Below are 25,884 nucleotides of genomic sequence, written 5' to 3' on the forward strand. Positions count from 1 at the left end.
AGCTGGTGACGAACTGGGCAGTCACCATGCTTGCCTCTGAGACTCAAGGCTAAGGAGAGGAATCTAGAAGTGAGAAGGGAAAGCGAATAGAAAAGGAGGAGAAGGAAGGAGTAATTAGCTGAGAAGGGGAGCCACTACTCAATTATGACAAGGATAGATTCTGCCTCCCATTTTATGTCGCCCAGGAAAACACTCAGGTGTCGTATCTCCATGCAAGTCTCAGTTGAGAATATCAACATAATATTAAACCTTCAGCAGCTTTCTCTTAACACAGGGTGGGATTGGTAGAAACAGAATCAGATTTTCACCTATCTTTGTCTTTGAGCTTCGTCTCTGTTTATACCACAGTGTGTGGGTTTGATTCTCTCTCTCTCTCCCCCTCCCCTATGCCTTTCTCTTATAAATCTTTCACTCTAGGCCTGTCCTCTTCATCTCTCTTTACTTAATTATGTAACCGATGAGCAGTGTTTGTTATAGACAAGCCAACAAGAGAAGCAGTCTACGCTTCTTTTTCTTAAAAATTGCATTTTTTATGTGGCCTTCTGGTTTATGGTCCAGAGGTCCTTAATAAGCCATCAGCTTACTCACCCCCCAGTACCTGCCTATCAGTGGACCTGAAATACATTTGATGAAGAAGCTGAAAGCTGAGAAAGGCTATGTTTTTCTTGCAATAAAGGTGTATGTGTTTACTGATGTCTTTTGTAACAGATACAGTTACAGGCGCAGAAAACTTAAAAATCAGTCCATGGAGGCACAGATGGCCTGTTTCATACAGTTTGAGAATGTATGTGTTAATTGTGAGGTAGACATTGGTGTCGTACCTGAAATGAGCAGTGTCACTGGGCATCACTGCTTTGCAGTTTCTGGGCCATGATGTAGCCATTGACTCCGATGGGCCACCCGGCTGGATTGCAGGACCTTCGTGGCCCTTGTGTCCTTTGGCTTCTTTCCTCTGTCTTCACTCATCCTTGCCCCTGTGATACTTTTCTTTCTCCCTCTTAGCATTCCCTTCATCAGTATTCTTTTCCAAGGACTTCCTCTACCCCAACCCCTGCCATTTTTCTAAGCCTTTTTCTTCCAAAACCAACTTTAAAAAAAAAAGATTTTATTTATTTATTTGACAGAGGGAGACACAGTGAGAGAGGGAACACAAACAAGGGGAGTGGGAGAGAGAGAAGCAGGCTTCCCGCTAGGCAGGGACCCCGATGTGGGGCTCAGTCCCAGGACCCAGGGATCATGACCTGAGCCCAAGGCAGACACTTAATGACTGGGCCAGCCAGAAGCCCCCAAAACCAACTTTTATTAGTGGTCTGCATACCTTGCTGGGTTTACCTTGCTGCATACCTTGCTGGGTGTTTATTAGTGGTCTACATACCTTGCTGCATACACTGTAGATGAAACTGAGCATAACTACAATGACACAATCAAGCCCAGAACCACTGAAGTGGGGGGAATGGCTCGAATCAGTGACGTTTAATATCTTCTTGTGCACATTTCACTGATGCTGCCAGTGAAATGTTCTGCCCTAATGAGAATGGCACAACTGTTTCCCTCCTCCTTGGACAGATTTTGTCATTCTCTGTTGTAGTCGATGGGTGTGCATGGCATCATCCAGTAGCTTTCAATAGAGCACCGCTCATGCTTTAATATCAAAGTACTATTCATATTAAAGACTTACATCCAGGGAGGCAAGAGCCACTGATTTAAGACCTTTAGTATATGAAAGAAAACTACTGACAAAAATCATTTGTCTCCGATCCATTTTTCTTCAGTTAGATGGTATGGCAAACATTTCTTTCCTAAGATGTTGGATTTAAGGTTGCCTGTGGCTCAGCCGGTCAACATGTGACTCTTGATCTTGGGGTTGTAATTTTGAGCCCCATGTTAGGTATAGAGATTACTTCAAATAAAATCTTTGAAAAATAAAAATAGGGGTGCCTGCATGGGCCCATTTGGTTGAGCATCAGACTCTTGATTTCGACTCAATTCATGATCTCAGGGTCATGGGATCAAGCCCCATGTTGGGCTCTGCACTCAGCACAGCTTCACTTGTCCCCGCCCCTCCAGTAAATAAATAAAATCTTTAAAAAAAATCAAGTTCCCTATGACCTACAACTGTTCATACAGAGTGCTGCAGTTACAAACATGGATCATCCTCTTTGCCTTTTTTACTTTTTATGTACTGGTTCACCCTGGGCCAGTGATTAAACCTGTGTAATCATTTGTCAAGCACTGTAGGACCTTGAGCTAAATTTTTTTTAACCTTTTCTGGGACTGGATTATATTTCAGAGTATCAGCATGAAAGAAAACCCCAAATGACAAGCTACCTAAAACTTGAAAGCACACTTTTTTTTTATGATTTTATTATTTATTTGACACAGAGATCACAAGTAGGCAGAGAGGCAGGCAGAGAGAGAAGGGGGAAGCAGGCTCCCCTAGAGAGCAGAGAGCCCGATGCGGGGCTCGATCCCAGGACCCTGGGATCATGACCTGAGCTGAAGGCAGAGGCTTTAACCCACCGAGCCACCCAGGCGCCCCGAAAGCACACTTGTTTTAAACAACAAAAGCGTAGTTTTGTTTTTATTGTTTTGCTTTGGAAAGGAGCAGATGTTTTTATTTTTCTAAGATCTAGAATATTCAGCTTGGTCAAGATATACTTAATTTCTCCTTATTTCAAGTTGTTTATTACCAGTCTTTGAATGTCTTAACATTTCCTTCAGTCTGGGTTAAAAAAAAAAAAAATCTGTGTATTTTGCAATTCTTCAACTCTGGCCAATTTAAAAAGAAACTGGATTTGATTTCAACTCAGAGGTTTCTGATCTTTGCTATTTCTTTATATTCCATTTAAGACTTTGAATTCATTCTGGCTTACATGCATGGTAGGGGTTTCATGCTGGATTCAAATTCTGGGTTCAAATCCTGACTTTTCCGCTTACTACCATTCTGTGCCTGTTCCCTCGACAGTTAAAATGGAGACAATTTAACAATTTAAGTGTGGACCTCTTAGATGTGAGTTAAAAATGAGTGAGTTAATACATGTAGGGTATTTACAGTGCCTAGCAGATGAGAAGGTTTCAGTAAGTGGTAGCCATGGCTACTGTTCTGAATTGGCTGCTGGTCTTTTTAATCCAGAAATGCCAAATGGAATGATTGACTTATCCACGACAGGTGTTCTTGGGAAAAATGCAGGGCTTACCTGGGTCACACACACTTGAGTGAGTCATTGGTATGTTGCCATATATACACTTAAGAGCTGAAATAGTTTTTAGTCCCCCCATTGTGGCGAATATATGTTTTAAATCACCGCCCCTCCCTTACACTCCATTTTTCTGTTGGCCACTTGAGATTTCTGAAAATGTCATCAGGAAAGGGACAGTCATCAATTATAGTCTCTTGTCCTTCGCAAGTGACCTCTTACCCAGCTTAATTATTAGTTTAAGTTTTGGCAAGTGATAACACAAAGCAGTTAAATCTGGTTGATTATTATGCTGTCTCTGTGGGGGAAGCAAGCTGATAACACTTTGTGTAACTGTCAGCAGTCCTTGCTTAGGGTGTGCCCCTTAACCTGGGGCCTCCTGGCAACTCCTTTCCCGTCCTCCCTGTAGCTCCTCCTCACAGTCCTCCCAGAGGAGATTTCGTTATTTGCCTTCGCTTCCAGTCCATTGAAAATAATTCCGATTATTTCTGGTCGATTTTAAATTTTTTTCTTAGGTGCTTTTCCCTTTAATTGTTCTGACTAATCAAAACAGATACAAATTTCTAAATATTTTCAAAGTCAGTTCTTCCCATCAAATTGACCCTGGTCCGTGGATGTTGAGGTGACTGCATTTCTCTTCACTCTTAAAACTTTGTTTCTCAGACTAGACCAAATCTAATGGATCTATATTGGATGTGACTTTAACACAAATGAGAGTTTATCACATCCTCCAAGTGGGTTTTTTAAACTTAACTCACTTCATGGTTTGAACCATTTAAAATGGTTTTTTTTTTAAAGATTTTATTTATTTATTTGACAGAGAGAGAGATCACACGTAAGCAGAGAGGCAGGCAGGGGGCGGGGTCGTGGGGGGGAAGCAGGCTCCCCGCTGAGCAGGGAGCCCCGTGTGGGCTTGATCCCAGGACCCTGAGATCATGACCTGAGCCGAAGGCAGAGGCTTAACCCATGGAGCCACCCAGGTGCCCTGGTTTGAACCATATAAATCAGATCGACTGGGTCTAAATAAGGGACATGCCTTATGAAAGTAGGCTGTCTAGTGTTCCGGACTCCCTAGCGTAGGTTTTCCTTACTACTTTCCCCAAATTACTCTGCGACTTACCAGTTCCCTGTTCCCTTGGGACATGCTTCTCCTGTTAGTGGCGGTGGGCTTCACCTCCTGCCACCCTTATCAGGAAAACACTTTCTTGGGGCCATGCCTTCCCAGAGCAGCCTTTTCCCATCTTCTGTAAATCGCCCCAACAGACTGTGGGTGTGCTTCTGGGCGCCCCTTGCTGAGGCAGGCTCGCTTGTTTTGTTTCCTTGCTTGTTTTTAGCCCGTTTCCCATCTCGGGCTGGGTGAGCACTCAGTAACCCGCTGAGCCGCTTTGCTTGCCAGGGTGCAGCTCTGGGACGAGGTAGGGAGGAGTCATCCAGAAGTGGAAGCCCGCATTCTGTACCTGCTCTTTGTCCACACGGTCGAAGTCGACCAGACCAGAGACTGACGTCAGGCACTGCCTTCATGTCCCATCCACTCCCTGCCTCTTCCTCCGCTGTTTCTATGCTCACACGCGTAGAAAATGCTCATTCTGGGGAACTTGCCCAAGTGGTCTGCCATTTTCCCAGTGGTCAACAACAGAACACAGACCTTGAATCTGGCCACCTCTAGCATGAATTGCCATTATTTCTCCTAATGCTCCAGCCGCTCCAGTTTCTCCCGGCCCTTCCGACCCAGTTGCCGTTGTTCACTCTGGCTCTTCGGTTCCGGCTGCTGGCACTTCCTCAGGTATTGGTGCTCCGGCTTCTGCTCACTCCCCGGCCTCTCGACTCAGACATGCTGGGGGAGACTGACCACCACTGCTGGATGCGGATCTGGATCTGGCGCTTCTTTTGATTGTTCTCAGAAATTATCTACACAAGGGGCTTGGTCGTCCAGCTTGGGGTCTTCTCTTTAGCTTTTGGTCTCTCTTCCTGCAAATCTAATTCTATCTTAGCTTCTTTAATGAGTTTTCTAATTGTTTTGTTCTTAATTCAATTAATTTTGAGCATTCGTGAATTGTTTGGTAGTATATCCACCACTGACCATTTTTCTCCTTGGCAGTCGTACTAATTTGTTCCATGTGTTCTAATTGCTTTAAGCTCTTGGGCTGTAAAAACAAAGTGAATCTGCCAGCCTTCTGTGACCACGGAGTAACGGCAGGAGAGGGACTACGGAAACCATCTAGTCCAACTGCCTTATTTAATATTCAGGAAATCTAAGCCACAAGGGGTTAAATGACTTGCTTGAGTCACATAGCTTGTTGGTGGCAAAATCAGAAGACCTAGAACTTGGCTCTCCTGATCTCACGTCCAGTTTCTTGACTCATTTTGGTGAGGGGTTGATTCTGTGGATTCTGCTGCGGATACTTGCAAACTCTCAAGTGAGTAGTAAAGTGCCCAGTTACGTAAGTGGGCTTTGTCCAGGAGCAGTTAACTCCCAGAGTCACTGGGACTTGAGAGCCATTTGGTTATCAGTTTGTCTGTCATTTGGTTTTTAAAGAAATGACTGGAACAAACTGCATATCCTAAAGTTCGTGCCCTAGAAAAGAGCTTCTCAAGTTCTAGTATATAATACTGAATAACTTGGGATGCTTATAGCAGAAGTAGAAAGACTCAGGCCTTCCTTGCCTAGACCTGCAGCCGGAATCGTGCAAGGTAGGGCTTGGAATGTGTGATTTCAAGTTTTTCCAGGGGTTTCTGGTGTGCTTTTTGGGTAAGGGTCACTGCTGTGGAATCTAACAGTGCTTCTTAAAAGATGAGCACCTATTTAAAAGGTGTGTTTCTGAGCTCCCTCCCTGGACCTACTTTTCTAGAATTTCAGGGAATGGGGTCCATCTTTAAGCTCCTTAGTGATTATTTACATTAAAATACAGAAAAGTCCTGATCTAGGAGGCTTTGAGTCATTAAACAGCCCAGAACAATGACTTTCAGGTCTTTTGTTCATGTTCCTTGATGAGAAATATATTTTACATCATGATTCATCAAATTCATATAACTAAAAAGTTTCAATACTTACAGAGTTCAGCAAACTCTGTTATTTTCCATTCTAATCCAACCTATTTCTTTTTTAAGAGTAGATAGTCAAAACACACCCAGTTGATTTTTAACCCCCAGCCTGTTGTCTCTCGAAACATGGAGAATTGAGATGTGTTTGTTAATTCTGTCACAGACTCAAAACTTCTCTGTTGAATTCCTCTCCTTTTCCCGATTACTTCTGTTAACATCTGCTGGGGTTGCCTGTGAGGAAAGTCTACTTTTGTTGCAGTCATGCCATATGGCCCCTCTGTGAAAAGCAGACTGCCTTGGTGCCCTTGACAGGGGAGTTCTTGCCAACTCCATGCAGCTGCTGCTAATGGCTTACATCAATCACAGCGCAAGTAATAGAAAACACAACCCTAGTTAAATAAAGTGAAAATGTTTTAAAAAGTAATTTTTTTGTTCACGGAACCAGTAGTGAAACAGTAGCTTAGTTCAGATGCTGTTTGATTCTAGACTTGGACCATATGACCTGAATTCCCCGCAAGTCTTCTGGGATGGCTTCCGCTGGAGCCAGTTCAGCTCTCTCTTCGTGGGGGCAGCAGGCCCAGCCACACACTGCGTAGTGGTGCTGAGGAGAGGGGCTCTGGAAGACTGAGCACCAATCTCCGTAGGGCTGAATGGACCACACACAGTCTACTGAACCAGTCACTGGGATGGGGACATGCATGATCTGGAGCTGGGGGTAGGGTGGAATCCCTGGCAAACCACATTGACTGAGACTGAGGGAGGGACGATTTCCTGAAGAGAATTTGAGATACTGTTCCCAGGAGCAAGAGGAATACAGGCAGCAAATGCAGATGTGGGCTACAGACCACGGATTCCCCTGGTGTCCCTCTCTGCCTCCTCTTTCCTCAGCTGTGACGAGCCTTTTCTTGCCGCTTCTCACACCTGCAGAAACCACTCTTTATTTTTTTTTTTTAAGATTTTATTTATTTATTTGAGAGAGACAGCATGAGTGGGGGGGGAGGGGGGAGGAAGCAGATGGAGAGGGAGAAGTGGATTCCCCACTAAGCAGGGAGCCTGATGTCAGGCCTAATCCCAGGATCCCGGGACCACAGCCCGAGCCAAAGGCAGACGCCCAACCGACCGAGCCACCCAGGTGTCCCAGAAACCAGTCTCTTGTCTTGAAATAGCCACTGTCAAAATAAGCTCAGGCAGCCCTCAGGGGGAATGACTAAGTAATTACAAAGAACTGATAAAAATTCACTACCGAAAAGAACTGTTTTTACATGCCTATGGAAAGGGTGAACCAAACTATGCGATTAAGTGGCCAGCGTTCACATGTGTAAGTGGCCAAGCCTGTTTTATCTTCCCTGGTGCCCTTTAAATAAACTATGGGCCTGAGGCTTTTCAGGAGGCATCTGAGCACAGTCACTGCCTAAAAATACCAACTGACCACTAATAGATTAAAAGTGATAGAAGTTAAGTACAAAACTTAAATCTGACAAACAGAACTCCGCTGACCTATCGGTTACCTTCTACAGTTGCTTTATGTACTGTGTGATACCTTCTCTTTCTCAGGCCTTCTGTCAGGAAGCAGAACAGAAAATATTTTCACTAGAGGATCAGAAAGTGGATGCTACTTACTAGTGTAAATAATGTTGATCTCCCAAAATAGATTTTTTTATGATCCAGCATGGAGCAAGAATGGCGACCTTTAAATAATTCTTTCAACAATTCTGGCTTCTAGCCTGCTTTTGAAATGGAGGAGTTTAATGTACAGAAGCATTTCATACATGGGAGACTGAATCTTAATTTTTCCTTCAATAAATAGTACCAGGTTCTGTGCTTTGTCACACATTGCTCCCAAGTTTTATAAGGTACCTGCTTTTACCTAGTACAGTGATCCTGACCTGTGTCGTATGCCCCTGCCAACTGGCCTGTGGAGCATGGAGATTTTCTCTGTACTCATGTATTCTTAGAAACTTCTTATCCAAAACATTTTTTCATGGTTTTTTTTTTCCTATAAAAACGATACCAAATGAGTGCCCTCAGGTTTGTATTGTTCTCCTAACTTGGTCTGTAATTTGGCATAAAAGCTTTAAATTCTTCCTCATAAATTTATTCTTTTTTCTAACAATATGCCCATTCATTTCTAATTTTCTAATTTCAATCCTTTGAAAGCTCAGCATTTTAATTGCTTATGGAAACTAATCAGTCTCCTGTACTTGACAGTGATTTCAGTAAGATCTGATTTTTTAAATGAAGTTTTTCATCTATGTTGTTATATTTTGGTCTGTAGTGTGGCTTGACCTAAGAACCCAGTCTACCGTTGAGAATCTTAGTAAAAGAATTCCAGGAAATAATAACTTTGTCAAGGTAAGAGATCTCTTCAAAAGTATACTATAAGAATGCTTATTCTTAAAAAAGATTTAGAGATTTCACCTGAAAGACTAATTGGGCCTTACATCCTGTTGCACACTAGTTATTTGATATGTTACACTATTCTCTGCAGACAGTTAAGGACAACGCAAGTATTTACCTTTCTGTCTTCTTGCCCTGTGGTGGATTAGAGGATTCGTATTCGGAGGTTGATAGTCTGGAGGGGATTATAAAGTGTCCCAGTGGCTTAAACTATACTCCCTCTTGTTTTCTAGAAAATTCTGGATGCTTTTGAGTTTTTAGGCATCAGGATTCAGGGAGAGAAAAGTCACTCCAACTCCTCACAGAACTCCTTCCAGTTTTTTCATATGAAGGAGGCTGCTAGAAAGTGCATAAATTTCAGTCCATATGTAGAGCTCTCGAATTAAGGGAGAGAGAATTTTTGAAACAGGCAAGGTATTTTTCTTATGAAGGTCAAGGCCCACTTCTCCTACCATCCAAAAGAAGTTCTGGTTTTTTGGCATATCCCCTTCATATTTGTCAGTTGGACTCTTAAAACAGTGGTTCTTGGTTCTGAAACTAGGGTTCAAATCCCATTAATTGTAGCAATTTAACAAATCATTCCCTACCCTCACCCCCTGAATAACTATCAAGCTAGTCCTAAATATACCCCTACCCATTTCCTATTCTCTTCTTCATTGTCACCCTGCTCAACCCTCACCCCTGCTCCAGCTGCACTTTGCTGCAAGTGATGCATGTTTTTCTCTTCAGTGCTTTTTTTTTCAATTTTTAAATTATTTTTATTAACAAATAATGTATTATTTGCCCAAGGGGTACAGGTCTGTGAATTGTCAGGTTTACACACTACACAGCACTCACCATATCACAAACCCTCCCCAAAGTCCATAACCCAACCACCCTCTCCACCCCACCCCCCACTTCAGTACCATTTTAGGCAACTTTTAAACTTGCTGCCTAAATCATTAAAACGAGATATTATCAACTACCTCACTGTTGATTTTGTGGGATGACCCTTGGTCCTTCAAATCAAAGAGGAATAATCTCATAACTTATTTCCTCTCCTCACTTTTGAGTACCGTTCTTACTTTTTTTCTAGGAAAGTTAGAAAACATGAGTTAAGAGTCATAACTTAGAGGATGCATTGGAGTATTGGTCTGGTCTGAATTTTCTTACCAAACATACCCATAGCAGATAAGAAGGAAAAAGGTATCACTTACTGTAATTAGGGGATAAATCAGGAAACTTAAGGATTGGGGGAGGGGAAAGATAGTTGCATTATTTTGATGTATGTATCTTCCTAACCACTTTCATCAGCTCTTATAAATATATTTGGTATTTAATGTACTAACAAAAACAAGAGTTGGATCTGATCTGTTCTCGAGGAAGACTGATAAGCCTATATGTATTTTATACTTAGCATTTATCCTTTATTCAGTACACCCTCCCTTTGTTTAATGTACTTGGCTGAGTTTTTAGACAACTACTTTAATACAGAGCAACTCAGTGTTGCTTTCTTCTGGCATGTCCTTGAGCTCTACTTTATTCTCCACTTACGTTATTTGAATATGTGTGTTTGTGTATATATTTATATTTTTTACACATACAAGTGTATTATATGTGTTTTAAAACCTAAAATTTTCTGGTTACCATTTAATATACTCTGATTTTTAATAGTTTAAATTTTCACTTTCATGAAATATAAAATGAAAAGGCAGAATTTCAGACTAGGTTCTGTACGTAATAACACAAAAGCTGACATCTACTTGCTCACCATCTAGATTATAGGGTGTTGTGTCATTTAATTTTCTCTTTACCTTGCAGTGTGGATGCTCTTTGAACTGCAAACATACCACGCTGATCTTTGTTCTTGAACATGCTTTTCTGTGCCATGAGATAGGAAAATTATTTTTATCCATATTACCATGGGACTGACTTTAGGGCCATTGAATATTTTGTGATTTGTTGAGGTTTTTGGTTTGGTGTTTTATTTCAATTCGCTGGCTGAATTTCATGACTGTGTTTAGTCCAAGACAGGCCTTCCACTTAGCACTTACTTCAGTGCGGTGAAACTTCGTTGGCTCCTTGACAATGTGAGAAAAGTTCAAAGGGCTGTTGAAGAAGATAGAGCTCTTTTTGGGACCATTGATTCATGGCTTATTTGGGTACGTTTAATTATAATGTTATGTATGGAGAAAGTTTTTGAGAATTTTTTTAGATGGTCTTGTCTTCTATTTTCTACTAAGAGTTCAAACTTTTTATTTTTTTTTATTTTTATTTTTTAAAGATTTTTAAAGTAGACAGAGAGGCAGGCAGAGAGAGAGAGAGAGAGAGAGAAGCAGGCTCCCCGCTGAGCAGAGAGCCCGATGTGGGACTCGATCCCAGGACCCTGAGATCATGACCTGAGCCGAAGGCAGCGGCTCAACCCACTGAGCCACCCAGGCGCCCCGAGTTCAAACTTTTTAAAAAAGATTTTATTTCTTTGAGAGAGAGAGTGAGCGTGTGTGTGTGTGTGTGTGTGCATGAGCTGGGAGAGGGGCAGAGGGCAAGGGAAAGAGAATATTAAGCAGGCTCCATGCCCAGCTTGGAGCTGATGTGCGTTCTCATGACCCTGAGATCATGACCTGAGCCAAAATCAAAATTTGTCACTCAACCAACTGAGCCACCAGGCACCTTGAGTTGAACTTGTTAGCTGGCAAAATTATTAAGAAAAGCCACTTGAGAGACAGCAGAACATTTCAGCCTCCGTTTAGGAGGCATTTTTGCAAAAAGAAAGAAGAATAGAGTTGTAGGGGGCTGAGGGAAGGGGGGAATGATTACTAATAGATACAGAGTATACCTTTGTGGTGCTGGAAATATCTTGGAACTAGATAGAGGGGTGGGTGCACAACATCATGAATGTGCTAAATGCCACTGAGTTGTCTGCTTTGAACTGATTAATGGTTAATCTAATGTGAATTTTTCCTCAAAAATTTTTAAATAGATGCTTTAGAATAAAAGGTATTTTTGCCTACGTCTTCCTTAGTTTTCTTGCTTTACTGCCATAAAAATGGAGGGTGATTACCAAAACCACATCTCATATTTATTATCTTTAGAAAAGGTAATTTAGGTAATTAATTAGTAATTCATAATTTAGGTAGTCTTTTTCTTCTTGCCTATCATGTGCTCTTTTCCAGTGGTCATTTCTTTTCTTTTCTTTTTTAAAGATTTTATTTATTTATTTGACAGACAAGAGATCACAAGTAGGCAGAGAGGCAGGCAGAGAGAGAGGAGGAAGCAGGCTCCCCGCTGAGCAGAGAGCCCGATGTGGGGCTCCATCCCAGGACCATGGGATCATGACCTTAGCCAAGGAAGAGGCTTTAACCCACTGAGCCACCCAGGTGCCCTCCAGGGGTCATTTTTTTTTTTTTTTAAGATTTTTTTTTTTTTTATTTGTCAGAGAGAGAGGGAGAGAGAGCAAGCGCAGGCAGACAGAATGGCAGGCAGAGACAGAGGGAGAGAGAGCAAGCACAGGCAGACAGGATGGCAGGCAGAGACAGAGGGAGAGAGAGCAAGCACAGGCAGACAGAATGGCAGGCAGAGACAGAGGGAGAAGCAGGCTCCCCGCCAAGCAAGGAGCCTGATGTGGGACTCGATCCCAGGACGCTGGGATCATGACCTGAGCCGAAGGCAGCTGCTTAACCAACTGAGCCACCCAGGTGTCCCCCCAGTGGTCATTTTTTAAAGGAAGTAACTATTTAACATAATAGAACACCTGTGTGACTATCATCGGCTTTCAGCATTACGCAGCTGTCTCTTATTAAGCCATGATATGAAAAAATCATAATGGAATTTTGAAGTATAATCTTTTTGCCTAAGCTGAACACAGATGAGTAGAAACTTACATTTTAGACATTTCTGAGTTATCTCAAAAGTACATGTTCTCTCTTCCCCTTTCTCTTTGTTTGTTCTTTTGTTATTTTTACTATGGGCATTTTCAGCTATACCCAAGAGAGGGAATAGTGTAATGGACCTGTGCAACAGTGTACCAGCTACGGCAATCAACTATGGCCAGTCTTGTTTCAGCTACACTCACACACTCTTCTCCCCACAGATAAGTGTAAAGCAAATCCCCACACATACCATTTCATTTGTAATTACTTTAGTAAGTATGTGATTATCTTTTCAACATTCAGGAGAGCTTCAGAGGAATATTGTCCCCGTTCTCACTTGCCAGATCCACAGAGCAGATCTTCCAGAACCAGCACTAGGAAGAAGTGCATTCCCCAGCCTTCCCTGTGCTTGGCCAGGCCACGCCGGGGTTGGTGCTCTCTTGGCCCGCAGTTTTCATACCTGTCACATTGAAATACTTCTCACAGTAGTTCTGACAGTCAGTTGTTTGAAACCAGAGTAAGGCAGGGTGGGGCCCCTGTGAGCTGAGGGAGGGAGCTCAGTTAGCTGCCGGTTGGGGGCGTAGGTGCTGAGATGCCTTATCTTTTTTTTTCTTTCTTTTTTTTTTTTTTTCCTGAGATTCCTTTTCTGCTCTGTTGTTCCTTTCTTACCTCTTACTGCTCCCACACAAAAGAAAGCAGCAGTGCTGGGGGGTATTAACACAGGAGATTTTAAAACTGCTTTCAGGATATATACTTAGGTAGGCACAACCCAGTGAGAATTGTTATTCCAAAAAACTAAGTCACAAACAGGAACAGCAGCACAGAGTTCTATAAGATCCTGAAGAGGCAGACATGCTGATATATTTCATTTTGCCAAATGTGGTAAGACTAACTTTTCCAAAGATAACAGATGAAAACAAAACTGATGTTTTTTCGGTTTAGCTAACAATTTACTAGAACGCTGTTGTCTAATATGGTAGCCACTTAAGCACGTGTGGCTACTGAACACTTCAAATATGGGAAAGCACTGCTTCCTAGCCATATCAAATATTAAATATCAAATAATCGATATGTTCAGTGAGTGTAAAATATATACTATGCTTAAGTAGGTGAAATGTTGGGGCGCCTGGCTGGCTCAGTAGAACATGCCACTCTTGATCTAGGGGTTGTGAGTTCAAGCCCCATGTTGGATGTAGAGATTAATTAAAATAATAAAATAAAATAAAATAAGGGTGCCTGGGTAGTTCAGATGGTTAAGCGTCTACCTTCAGCTCAGGTCCTGATCCTGGGGTTCTGGGATCGAGCCCCACATCTGGCTTCCTGCTCGGCGGGAAGCCTACTTTCCCTCTCCCACTCCCACTGCCCGTGTTACTGTCCCTGCTGTCTGTCTCTCTCTGTCACATAAATAAATAAGATCTTTTAAAAAATAATAAAATAAATAAATACATAGGTAAGTTGTCTCAGTAATAATTTTTCATATTAAAAGGATGTTTTGGGGGGTACCTGGTCTCCTCAGCCATTGGAGCATACAACTATTGATTTCAGGGTTGTAATTTCATATTGGTTGTAAATTCGTATTTTCAAGTACTCTCTGCCCCATATTGAGTAATTTGAAAAAACTTTTAAAAATAAAATCTTAAGTAAATAAAAGGGTACTTTGGCTATATTGAGCTAAATAAAATATATGGTATTATTAAAATTAATTTTACCTTTATATTTTTAAATATAGCTATTAGAAAATTTAAAATTATGTATGTAGCTAGCATTGTATTTCTATTGGACACTGCTGAAAACTAGAAAATTAAATGATATATTCCATTCTCCTGCTTCATGCACTCTGCTACTGATTATGGCCCTTGACAGCGTGTAAATTAAATTGCAAATTAGGGGGTGCCTCAGTTGGTTGAGCATCTGACTTTTGATATTGGGTCAGGTCACAATCCCAGGGTCCTGATTTGGAGCTCTGCATTGGACTCTGTGCTCAGCAGGCAGTCTGCTTGAGGATTCTCTCCCTCTCCCTCTGCCCCTCTTCCTGCTCACATGCCCTCTCTCTCTCTCTCAACTAAATCTAAATATTTTTAAATCTTTTTAAAAAATAAAAATAAATAAATAGCAAATTAGTACAAATCTAACCTGTCCTTTTATTCTGTCTAGAGTTTGACAGGAGGGGCCAATGGAGGTGTCCACTGTACGGATGTAACAAATGCAAGTAGGACAATGCTTTTCAACATTCACTCTCTGGAATGGGATAAAGAGCTCTGCGAGTGAGTTGTGTTTTGCCCTAAAAAGCATTTCCCATTACTATTTATAACCTAAATCTTACTATTTTCTTATGTTGGTGGAGCAGCAAACTTTGTCGATATGTCAACTACAAATATATAAGTCTATACTGTGTATTAAAAAAAGAGACTATTGATGAATATATAGCAAACAGGCCAAATTAATTGTCTGGATTAGGAAGTTAGGTTTCTTTAGAAAAGTCTTTTGTAAGAAAAAAAAAAGTACTTTGTTTTCTGCGTGCTTCTTATTTTTTATCGGCTTGTATAAAGATAGAATGATAAATACCCAAACATACATCTATGTTCTGCTGGCTTATTATTTAACTCCATGCTCAAATATGTCCATTTTTAATAGCTATTTACATTTTTATCTTTAAAAACTTATAAATATTTCTAGATATTTATTTAAAATAGTGTTATATAACCAGTCTTATCTTACTGTTTTTCAGATTTTTTGAAATTCCGATGAAGATTCTTCCAAATGTCCGGAGTTCTTCTGAGATCTATGGCCTAATGGTAACAACAACAACAAAAAATTAATTTCATTTAAAAAAAAAAGCTTTACTATTCAGAATTCAAGTCAGTTGTGTGACATTTTCTAGTTTGAGAGTTGTGACTTTTCTGTAAGTGTGGTAGGATATAATTTAAGAATTTAGTGCTGCTTAAATAGTTCTATAACTTAAAAATTTTAGAATCCTTTTTACCAATTGGTTTTATATTTCATAAACTTTAATTGGCCGTTCTTTAAGTATTCTACTTTCAAAGTATTAATGGAATAATTAACTACAGAGGGTGGCATGGGAATGTTTGAGCCTGTTTATTCTTTTAGTTGAAATAACTTTAGTAGTTTGTGCTTACAATTTAGAGGAAGGACTCTTCACATTTTAGTGTTCTTTCTCCTGTTGTATGTCTTTTCATGGCCAGACCACGTTTTTATATTAGATTTTTTGTCAGCCTGAGCAAAACTTTAGCAAAGAAACTGAAAACAAAGAGTCTGTTTCTGATTTATGATTGCTAATTAAACTGGTTTCCATAAGGGACATTTTACTGTTGCCTTCACTAAAACTGGGAGAAAAAGTACTTTCAGCAAAAAGTGTGCTTAGCATCATTGAGTATCTCTGATTACACGTCAGGGATGAAAACCTCCAGGAGGATTTGAACTGGTATTTGAGCACAAAAATCTAGAATTTACGATAAAATTTAAAAATATGTCTAAGGTCAGTTACCAGAAAAATACATTGTTTAGACATTTCATGACAGATAATAGAAACTGTACTTATAGAGTTAATAATAATAGAGTTGATTACTAAGTGCTCTGGATAAAGCTTGAGCAGAGTTCGTAAATATTTCATTTATAAAAAAGCCTTGTAAAGCATCATGGAAGTTTCTAAGAGAAGCATGGCTCAACTGCAGTAAAAGTGCTTAGATGACTTCATAGCTGTCTACAGACTGCGTGGGGTCAGAGAAAAAAACTTATCCTTGAGAAACAGTTTTAGAGAATGGTTGGAAAAGCATTTACTGGCCTAATCTTTTTCTTGCATTTAAAATATTGTGCTTCTGTCCTCCTTTTTCCCCCTTGCTGACTATAGAAAATCTCTCATAGCCTGGTGAGTAGGTTGCCCACGAATTATGCTACCCATTCATTTGGAAAAGATAACAGTGCATTTCCGTTTAGTTTTAGACAAGAAGAAGTCCATTTACTACTAAGCAGATTTATCTAGAATCTCCATGACCCTCCAAATTGCTATAAGCTCTAGCAAGCTCTAGGTTTTCTTTAAACTCAGTCATGTCTATTTGTTTTTAAGTTTTCCATAACACTGAAAGTGGTGTTTCAAAGTAAAAGACTAAGCTAGTTTCTTGGAATGAGAAATTCTGATATTCCCCATGACAAAGTACAGTTGTGATGTGCTTTGGGCTTTGGCGTTAACAGGGAAATTAGATGTGGCTTTTAAATGTCCTAAATGCCTATTGTAAGTGATACTTGACCAGCCTTTCAGACTAGTTAGTTGGAAATGCACTGTCACTTTTTCTGCATGCTTCACCAGAGGATGTTCCCAGGAATCCTCCAGAAACTGCCCCCCTCCCTGTGAAGGAAAAGGAGCGCTTTATGTGCTGGAATGCACATGAGTAGATCCCGCTGGTAGTTTGATAATACCTCCATAGTGTCAGCAAACCCTTCTCGTATTTAAAATATATGAAGATAGACAGCCTCTCAGCTTCCTATGGGTTCACTTTCAGTTCCGTATGAAGTGTGCCCTTCGCTTATTATCCAGGTTCAGGTTTCCTAAGAGTATATCCAGTAAATAAAAAAGAGAGGTCTTGAATTAACAGAAGGCATGAAAGAAATAAAATAATATCCACCATCTAGAAGATGTTTTCTATTTTGTACAGGGTTTCCACATATATGCTATTGCTTCCTTATTGTAGCTATGTGAGGCAGCTTCTGTTCTGGATAGGAAATCTGAAGCTCCTAGAGGCTCACCAGTGGGAGACCAAGGGGGCAGTCCATAGAAAGCTTTTTTTTGGCCTTGTTCCTAGTACATCACACTACTTCGTGGATCACGTTCCTTCCCCCTAATTCCTTAATACCAGTAGAAATTCCTTTGTATTAGAATTTTTTAAAAAAATGAAGTTTGGTAAAATACACAGCCACTTAAAAAATCTCATTTTTCTCCCTGGAATGCTAGCCATATTTGATCTAAATAAAAACCACTATGTATGACCTAAATTAACTCTTGCTTATCTAAATTTGAAGAATGATGTCGGCTATGAACAAATAATACCCAAGACCCAAATGCTCTTGGGTTTCTTACTTCTCTTAAAAGCAGTTTGGTTAAGGAAGGATACATGGTAAAATAAAACCTTCCAAAATGAGGCTGTTCCATGCCAGTTTGATAGCTATTCATATGTTTGTTTTAAAGGAGGTGTTAGTTTTCCTTATTAATGGCAATGATAACAAAGAGCTATCAGACCTAGGCATTCATGTTATCTAGACTCCATTTTATATATCAAGAAACTGAAGCATAGAGAGGTTTCAGCAGCCTGCTCAGGGACTTAACACTAACTAACCAAGAGTAGACCCCTTGTCTTCTGATTCCCAGCCCAGTGTTTGATGTCCATTCACCAATACCATGTGTTGTCTTGTCATTCTAGAAATATGTCTCGTATCTGTCATTGAACCAAATATGTAGTTGAAACACTTGCTTTGTCTTGTCTGCCCACATGCTCTGGCATGTTGCTGTTTGTGTTCATTCCTGTTGCAGTTGTGTTAGTAGAGATAATAGTTTGTGATTACTCATAATCCTTTTTTAAAATTTTATTAGAAAGCTGGGGCCTTGGAAGGTGTGCCAATATCTGGGGTAAGTTTCCTCTCCCTGCTACTTCCCCAACCCTACCTGCTTCCATGTGAGGGGGTTTCTTCCTCTATCTTAATCAATCTACCCCTTCTGAAACTATGGAAAAAAGGTGAAAGCAGCAGAATTGGCTGATTCTTGTTCTTAGGTGCCACAGTGTGGGCCACTGAGAACATTTTGACCAAATTCTAACTCTACCTTCCCATACCTAATATCTTGTAGGGGATATTAGGAAATGGGGAAATGGCCAAATGGAATCAATGCAGAAATCAAGACAGTTCATTCCTTGATAAAAGAAGGAAAGGAAAAATAAATCCTATGGCTGTTCTAAAGGGGAAAGTAATGATACTGTCTTAGTGTTCTTTATTGCCATTTATGCTTTCAGTGTTTGGGGGACCAGTCTGCTGCATTGGTGGGACAAATGTGCTTCCAGGATGGTCAAGCCAAAAATACGTGAGTTGAAGAAACAGACCCAAGAACCAGTAGTGTTTTGTTTGTTTGTTTATCCCTTTGGTCCTTTGAATGAGGAAAACCTGTTGAAGTTCATCCAGGCTAAAAATCAATAGCTTAGGGGTTCCAATAAGTTTTTTTGCCATTTAGTTTTCCTTCTCTTCTTCAAATAAAATACATTATGCCATATGTCAACACACTGCTGAGGCTTGAAAAGATCTTAATTCAATACATTTTTCCATCCAGAAACTAAATTTTGGTTTAAAGCGTTAATGGTTTTGGTGGGGTGGGGATGGGGAGTGGAGGAGGGCAGAGCAGAGGGGAGGAAGAGCCATGATTTAAACTATGTTTCAGGGGCGCCTGGCTGGCTCAGTCTGTACAACATGTGACTCATAATCTCAGGGTCGTGAGTTCAAGCCCCAGGTTGGGTGTAGAGAATACTTTAATAAATGTTTGGGGCACCTAGGTGGCTCCGGTGGTTAAGCGTCTGTCTTCAGCTCAAGTCGTGATCCCAGGGTCCTGGAATCGAGCCCCACATCAGGCTCCCTGCTCAGTGTGGGGAGGCGGGGGATGGTCTTTTCTCCCCCTGCCTCTGGCCCTCAAGCCCCACCGCTCTTGCCCAGCTCATGCTCTCTCTTGGTGGCTATCTCTCTCTCTCTCAAATAAATAACATCTTTAATTTTTTTTTTAATTTAAAGAAAAAATTTCAAAATGAACTATATTTCTCCACATATACTATTCCTGCCCTAGTCTTTCTCACTAAATTGTAAAGGTATATTTTTGTGGGATTTTCCATGCTGTTTTCCTGGCATTGTGCTTTCTCCTCATTACCTAGAGTTTTTCCTTCTACAAGAAGTAGAAGGAGGGGCATCTGGGTGGCTCAGTGGGTTAAGGCCTCTGCCTTTGGCTCAGGTCATGATCCCAGAGTCCTGGAATCGAGCCCCACATCGGGCTCTCTGCTCAGCAGGGAGCCTGCTTCATCCTCCCTTTCTGCCTGCCTCTCTGCCTACTTGTGATCTCTGTCAAATAAATAAATAAAATCTTTAAAAAAAAAAAGAAGTAGAAGGAATGATGGAAGTAGAGGTTTGGTGAATTTGTTTCCTAATCTTGTCTCCTTACTACTCCCTCATCGGGAATCTGTAACAAGCCCCATATCTAAGAGATAAGATTTCTTGATTTTTCAGATAAGAAAACCTGTTCAGAGTAGTTAAGCTGATCAGTGAAATAAGTGGTCTTTGCCCCCAGATCCATCTGATTCCACTTAGCTGGGGCTCTGAACCTCTCGTGTTAACTGTACTCTGTGTAGGAGAGACACACATTGACCCAGCAGGAGACTATCTACATTTATTTTTTTTCTAGAGGATTTCCTAATTATGTCATCAATGTTAACAGCAGCGGTTAAATTCTTCTTTTGTGAATAATGGAATGTCTAACCTTTTTAGTGAATTGCTCTTGTGGTCCGGCGTGCTCAGCCGTCCTCATGTGACAGTGTGACATCATCCATGTGAGGTTTGGTGGGGGAGGAGGGGAGATAGGTAAAGTCTTGCAGATCAAGGTATCCTGAGGTTATGACTAAGAGAGCTTGAACAAGCGTGAGCGTAGGTTTGGGAACATCCTCTTTCTTCTGGCTTCTAGGCAGCTGCACCAGGAGTCAACAAACATACTGGAAAACTAGGCTCTTTCCCCTCCGCCCTTTTTCCTTTGCCAGGCACGCTAGTGCTAGTAAATCAGAGGGTCTCTCTCCTCTGTCAAGTACCTAGCATGGTGTAGAGCACATGGGACGTTCCCTATAAAATTGTTGGCTTTTCCTCCTCTTTTGACTCCCTTCCTGCGGAAGTGTTATCACACAAGTCCTGAAGGGTTAGTCTAAGCCAGGGAGGGTTTATGGAGTACCTGCACAGCCACTGTGCATTGTATTTTTTGGAGTCTGAGTAGAGACCAGATGGGAGTTGTAAAATGAAAGAGAGAGAAGCGATGGTCAAAATGAAGTCCAAAGAGGTTGCAGAGGGTGGGGCTGAGAATTGACTCAGTCTCTTCAAACCTCAGCCGGGAGCATAGGACAGGTAGGTCAGAATTCACTGGAAAGCCCATCTCTGTTTTATTGTGGAGGAACGGATTATGGGTGATTCTCATTTTTCTTTCTGCTTTTCTGTATTTTCTGATTTTTCTTGAATGAATGTGGATTATTTGAACATTTAATTTTGCTTTTAAGGACAAGAACCTAAGATAGATGACCTCTCTCCCCAGAGGCATTAAGTATTCTATTAGCAATAATCGCGCCTCGGATAAACCTCATTGGCTACGATACTGCCACTGCGCAAAGCTGGCATTAAGTATTCTAAAGGAAGCCTTGACCCTCATGGCTTTGGCTGGGGCCATTCACCCTCTTCCTGTGGGCAAGCTGTGGCTCGTTCCTCCATAAGGGATAGTGGGCAGCCTTCACCATCACAGAGGTTAGAAAAGTCAGACATCTTTCTGGGATGCTCAAATAGAGTACCGTCTTGAGAGAGGATAGGCAGCCCATATAAATGCTGAAAGCTCCATGTATGTTTGATGTCTGGGAAGAAAAAGTCATAAAATTTCAGAGGAAAATAATTGCCTGTGGACTGCTTTGCAGATTGTGGCCTATAGGTAGCAAGAGTCTCTTCATACATTGATAATGCTCATTAATTACATGTGAAGTATACTCACTTAAGAATTCACTTTTATTAAATGCCTTGAGCCTCTGTGTCAGTTTGGTACTTTCAGACTTATATACTGTTGTTCGGTGTGCAGGGTGTTAATATGGGGGCTAAATTGGTACAGATTTCTCCTTTAAAAATGTGAGATAGGTAATTAACTTTTTAAGGCATGAAACCGATAATCATTTTTAAGAATATTTATTAAAGGAGATTAACTTAACATTCATAGCTTTTCCAGCATTGTGGAAATAAAAGAGTATTGTGATTTGTGTGTTTTCCTTCATAAATATATTATTACCCATACATAATCTTAGTTGACTGGTGTCTTTAAAAATGTAGATACTTGTTAATCACATGCTCCCTGAATGTGTTGGCTGTTTGTCTACAGGCAAAGAATATATTTGAGTGAAAAGAGGTAGACCATCTTGGGTTACTTCTTATTCACAACAGTGGTGCCTGGAAGAATGTTTGCTAGAAAAAAAAATTGCCCTTCGTTTCTATTTGCTTCACACCCACATGATGGGGCCTGCTGACTTAGTGCTTACTAGTGGTGGCTTTTGCTGTGATCCTTCTGCCTGGCCCTGAACTGAGCGCTCCTTGATCTCCCACCTGCTGGAATATCAAATTGCACAGCAGCAAGGCTCATGGGGAGGGATCCCAAGCCTTGGCAGAATGGTTTGTAGAGCTCCAAGGGTGACAGTCACAGCCAGCTCCATGGAAAACTGTTTCCCTGTGACCCTTACTGGTATCACTTTGGATTACTTCTCTGATTGGCACACGTCAAAACTACTCACTCATGTCCAAATGCCAGACTTGTTGCAGAGTCCAAAGCTTATACTTATATGGCTGCCATAAAATAAATTCACTTCTTCCATGGCGGCCATGTTCCATTCTCGCTCTGACCCTGCCACCTATTAGAATGGCCTACCCTGCAAAGAGAATGGGAAAGTGAGGCCTTTAGTGGCTTTCCTCTCTATGCCACTCTGGCTGAGGTCCATCTCCACTTTCCCGCATTCTGGTCCTAGCCTCCCCCTCCCCTCCAGGGCAGAAGATAGCAGAAGATAGCAGTTCATGACTGTACTAATCACAGAGCTAAGCAGCCAGCCCCATGGGTGAAATGCTTCATTCCACATGGGTTAGAAGCAATGTCACTGGGACTGGGATGTAGACTTTGTTGTCATTTGGTGATATTTTATACACATAGCCCTGGATTGTGACTAGGCACTAAATACTATGCTTGCATTTTTCCATTAGGATTGCACTAAGTACATTTTCTTCTAGACTTAGTCTTTAAAACGTTATTCCAAAAGGAATATGTAATGCTTGCAAACTTTTGGAAATTGTCTAAAACTTTAAGATAATGACTTACTGTATGTCAGTTTAAATGATTTGTATTATTGATGTTTCATGATTTATTTTTAATAACCTTGTCACACTGTTCCTTCTTCCCCCAACTATAGGTATGGAACAGGCTGTTTCTTACTATGTAATACAGGCCGCAAGGTTGGTTTTGAAAGTCTTCTCTAACTTCATATAAATAATGCTTGAGTATAATTTGCTATTAAGTTACTTATTCTGCAGATTTTATTTAATCTTTATTAGGGTTTAATTTAGAGCTCAAAAATGATGAAAATTGCTAAATTTAAGTGGCTCTAGTAAGAACTATTTTAGGTTCTTTGAAATTTTTATGTGTGTTTTTGATTGTTGGTGGGATATCTATACTAAGGCTATGTCAGATTCTTAATGCAAATCTAATTTGGAACAAGGAATAAACATTTTGTACTATTTAAATGTGTTGTTCTTAATACTGGTAATTTTGACTCTTTTAAATTGTTACATATTTATTGAATTATTTTTGTACTTAGGTCATCTTAGCTTTAAATAATACTATTCTGCTATCTTTTTATTTTCCTGGCTACTGAAATATTTTTCTCTTTATCCTACAGTGTGTGTTTTCTGAGCATGGCCTTCTGACCACAGTGGCTTATAAGCTTGGCAGAGACAAACCAGTGTATTACGCCTTGGAAGTACGTAGTTTTCGATCAATATGGGTAGTATGGCAAACATTCAAAGCCAGTGAAAATCATGATGCTTTCTAACACCTTTTCTGGTTAATCTTAATATATGGGACTAAAAAAATTCAGTTTTTTTTTCTTGGCATTTGGTTGAGTGGAAGGAACCTGAAATTGAGCTGGGGACAGGACTCTCAGGAGATCTTGAGTATATGGGCTCCTTGGTTCTTTTACCAGTCCCTTGTGGCACCTTGTAGCTGCTTGACTTGCTCTCCAAGTATTTCTGTTAGCTGGAAAATTCTGTGTTTTATAACTACAGTGCCCCAGTGTTCCAAAGAGAACCACTGGGTGCAAAACCAGAGGAACTCTCTTCACGTGTCTCCCTATAAAAATAGGTTTTGTGGGGCGCCTGGGTGGCTCAGTGGGTTAAGGCCTTTGCCTTCAGCTCAGGTCATGTCCCAGGGTCCTGGGATCGAGCCCCGCATCGGGCTCTCTTCAGTGGGGAGCCTGCTTCCCCCTCTCTCTCTGCCTGCCTCTCTGCCTACTCGTGATCTCCGTCTGTCAAATAAATAAATTAAAAAAAAATCTTAAAAAAAAAAAGTAAAAATAGGTTTTGTGTCCAATTTTGATTGGAGAAGAAAGTGAGGAGATTTATGCCATGTTTCAGTAGAAGTATTTGTTTCAAACACGTTTGTAAATTCTAGTAGGAATAGATCAGTCTAAGTCTGTAGGAAATGTTGAATTTATATTAGAGCCATTACTTCTATTGGTAAGGTGAAAGAAGCAGTATTCTTTTTATCAAATCACATATATATTCTTTTTTTAAGATTTTATTTTTAAGTAATCTCTATACCCAGTGTGGGGCTCAAACTCACCCCCAAGTCACATGCTCTATTGACCGAGCCAGCCAGGCACACCCCACAGTCTTTGGTTGTTGTTGCTGAATATAGTGGACACACGATGTTACATTAGATTCAGGCGTACAGCTTAGTGATTTAGCAAGCTTATGCATTTGTGCTCCCCACAGCTATAGCTCCCATGTGTCCCATACGACGCTATTACAGTATCATTACCTGCATTCCTTATGCTGTGCCTCTTATTCCTGTGACTTACTGATTCCATAACTGGAAGCCTGTGTCTCCTCCCCCTTCCCCCATATAGCCCATTCCCCACCCCTCCCCTTAGATACATTTCTCAAAGCCATCTCTTTACCATTCATTTCAAATCATTCCCTTGAAATGTACAAATACACAGTTGATCTGAAGGCTTACTGAGGCTTGTTTCTTAAAGTGTCCGATGAGAATTTGGCCACAAGTGTTAGACTTCTGTTTATAGTTCATAACTAGAATTGAAACCTCTTGACTCCCTTCATTCATTTCACTTGACCCCCCCCACCCTCCTCTCCTCTGGCAACCACCCTTCTGGTTCTGTGTATCCATGAGTTTTGTTTGATTTTGTTCATTCGTTTTATTTTTTAGGTTCCACATAAAAGTAATATATGGATTTCTCTTTCTCTTTCTGACTTATTTCACATGGCCTAACACCCTCAAGCTTCATCCATGTTGTTGCAAATAGTAAGATTTCATTCTCTCTGTGGCTGAGGAGGATTCCTAAATACCTCCGTATCTATCCATAGATCTATAGTATGTATGTGCATATTCTTAATATTCCTTATATATATATTCCTATATATATAAAACACAGTATTCATTTATATATATATAATGTATATGTATATATGTATTATAGATGTATATATGTGTATACACACACACACACACACACACACACACACACACACACCCTTTACATAATCCCTATGCACTCATCCATTGATGAATACTCCGTTTGTTTCATATCTTGGTTATTATAAATAATGCTGCAGTAAAAATAGGGGTACATACGTCTTTTTGAAATTAGTGTTGTTTTTTTTATTAGTTGCTCTGCCTAGAGCATGAAGAATTTATTTCCATTTTTTTCTTGCCCCCCCGCCTTGACATTAAGCACTGTGCTCTCTCCCCCACCCCCTTCTCTATGGATAATAGAAGCACTTCAGAAACACTTTGTCATGTAATAATGGTATCATATCATTTCTCAGAAGTTGAATTCCTATAAGCCCTGTCCTGCTCTGTTTCCCCACGTGGAAAGTGCTTGGTACAGAGCTGGGCACATCAAGTATGTATGATCTGTTAAAAGTTACCTATGGCAATTGAGTAAGCTGCTCTCTTTTTTCCTTATACTGGACATAGTCTTTCAGAATTACAGATGCCTTAGACTTGGAAAGAACCCCTGGATAGGGCTTACCTGGTCTTCACTTCCCTCCCAACATGAAGAGCCTTCTCTTCTTTCCTTCACCAGTAGCCCTCCATCTTCTGTTTGAAGATCGCACCAAAGACTGCTTCTTACCAACACCTGTACCACTGGACTTGGATCAGTTGCCAAGAGCATTGAAATACTAGGGGGTGGCTTTTGCTTTTTTGGGTCTTTCTACTCCTGGATAAGCTTCTCCAGTGCCCTGATGTCATACGGTTTCTGGATGCTTTCTGGTTCTGGACTGCATTACATGCATTCCAATTTGTCAGAATCTTCCAGAATGGAGTAGAATACTCTACATGTAATCTGACT

At 40.7% G+C, this 25,884-nt stretch overlaps 1 protein-coding gene across 4 annotated transcripts in view; it reads left to right on the forward strand.

The window, feature by feature from the left end:
* LOC111150419 (glycerol kinase) overlaps positions 1-25,884 on the forward strand; it is a 76,902-nt gene that overhangs the window by 26,631 nt on the left and 24,387 nt on the right. For 2 of the 4 annotated variants that reach the window (XM_022507852.1, XM_022507849.1), the window contains exons 5-13: positions 8,515-8,591; positions 10,640-10,777; positions 14,639-14,748; positions 15,213-15,279; positions 16,353-16,370; positions 18,087-18,122; positions 18,502-18,569; positions 22,708-22,750; positions 23,194-23,274. In XM_022507852.1, the coding sequence (XP_022363560.1) occupies positions 8,515-8,591; positions 10,640-10,777; positions 14,639-14,748; positions 15,213-15,279; positions 16,353-16,370; positions 18,087-18,122; positions 18,502-18,569; positions 22,708-22,750; positions 23,194-23,274 (638 nt within the window). The remainder of the gene's footprint in view (positions 1-8,514; positions 8,592-10,639; positions 10,778-14,638; positions 14,749-15,212; positions 15,280-16,352; positions 16,371-18,086; positions 18,123-18,501; positions 18,570-22,707; positions 22,751-23,193; positions 23,275-25,884) is intronic. The other 2 variants (XM_022507850.1, XM_022507851.1) reach the window with 1 other exon arrangement.

The sequence above is a fragment of the Enhydra lutris genome, unplaced genomic scaffold (assembly GCF_002288905.1).
Source record: "Enhydra lutris kenyoni isolate GAN:26980312 unplaced genomic scaffold, ASM228890v2 scaffoldscaffold23, whole genome shotgun sequence".
NCBI classification, from domain to species: Eukaryota; Metazoa; Chordata; class Mammalia; order Carnivora; family Mustelidae; genus Enhydra; species Enhydra lutris.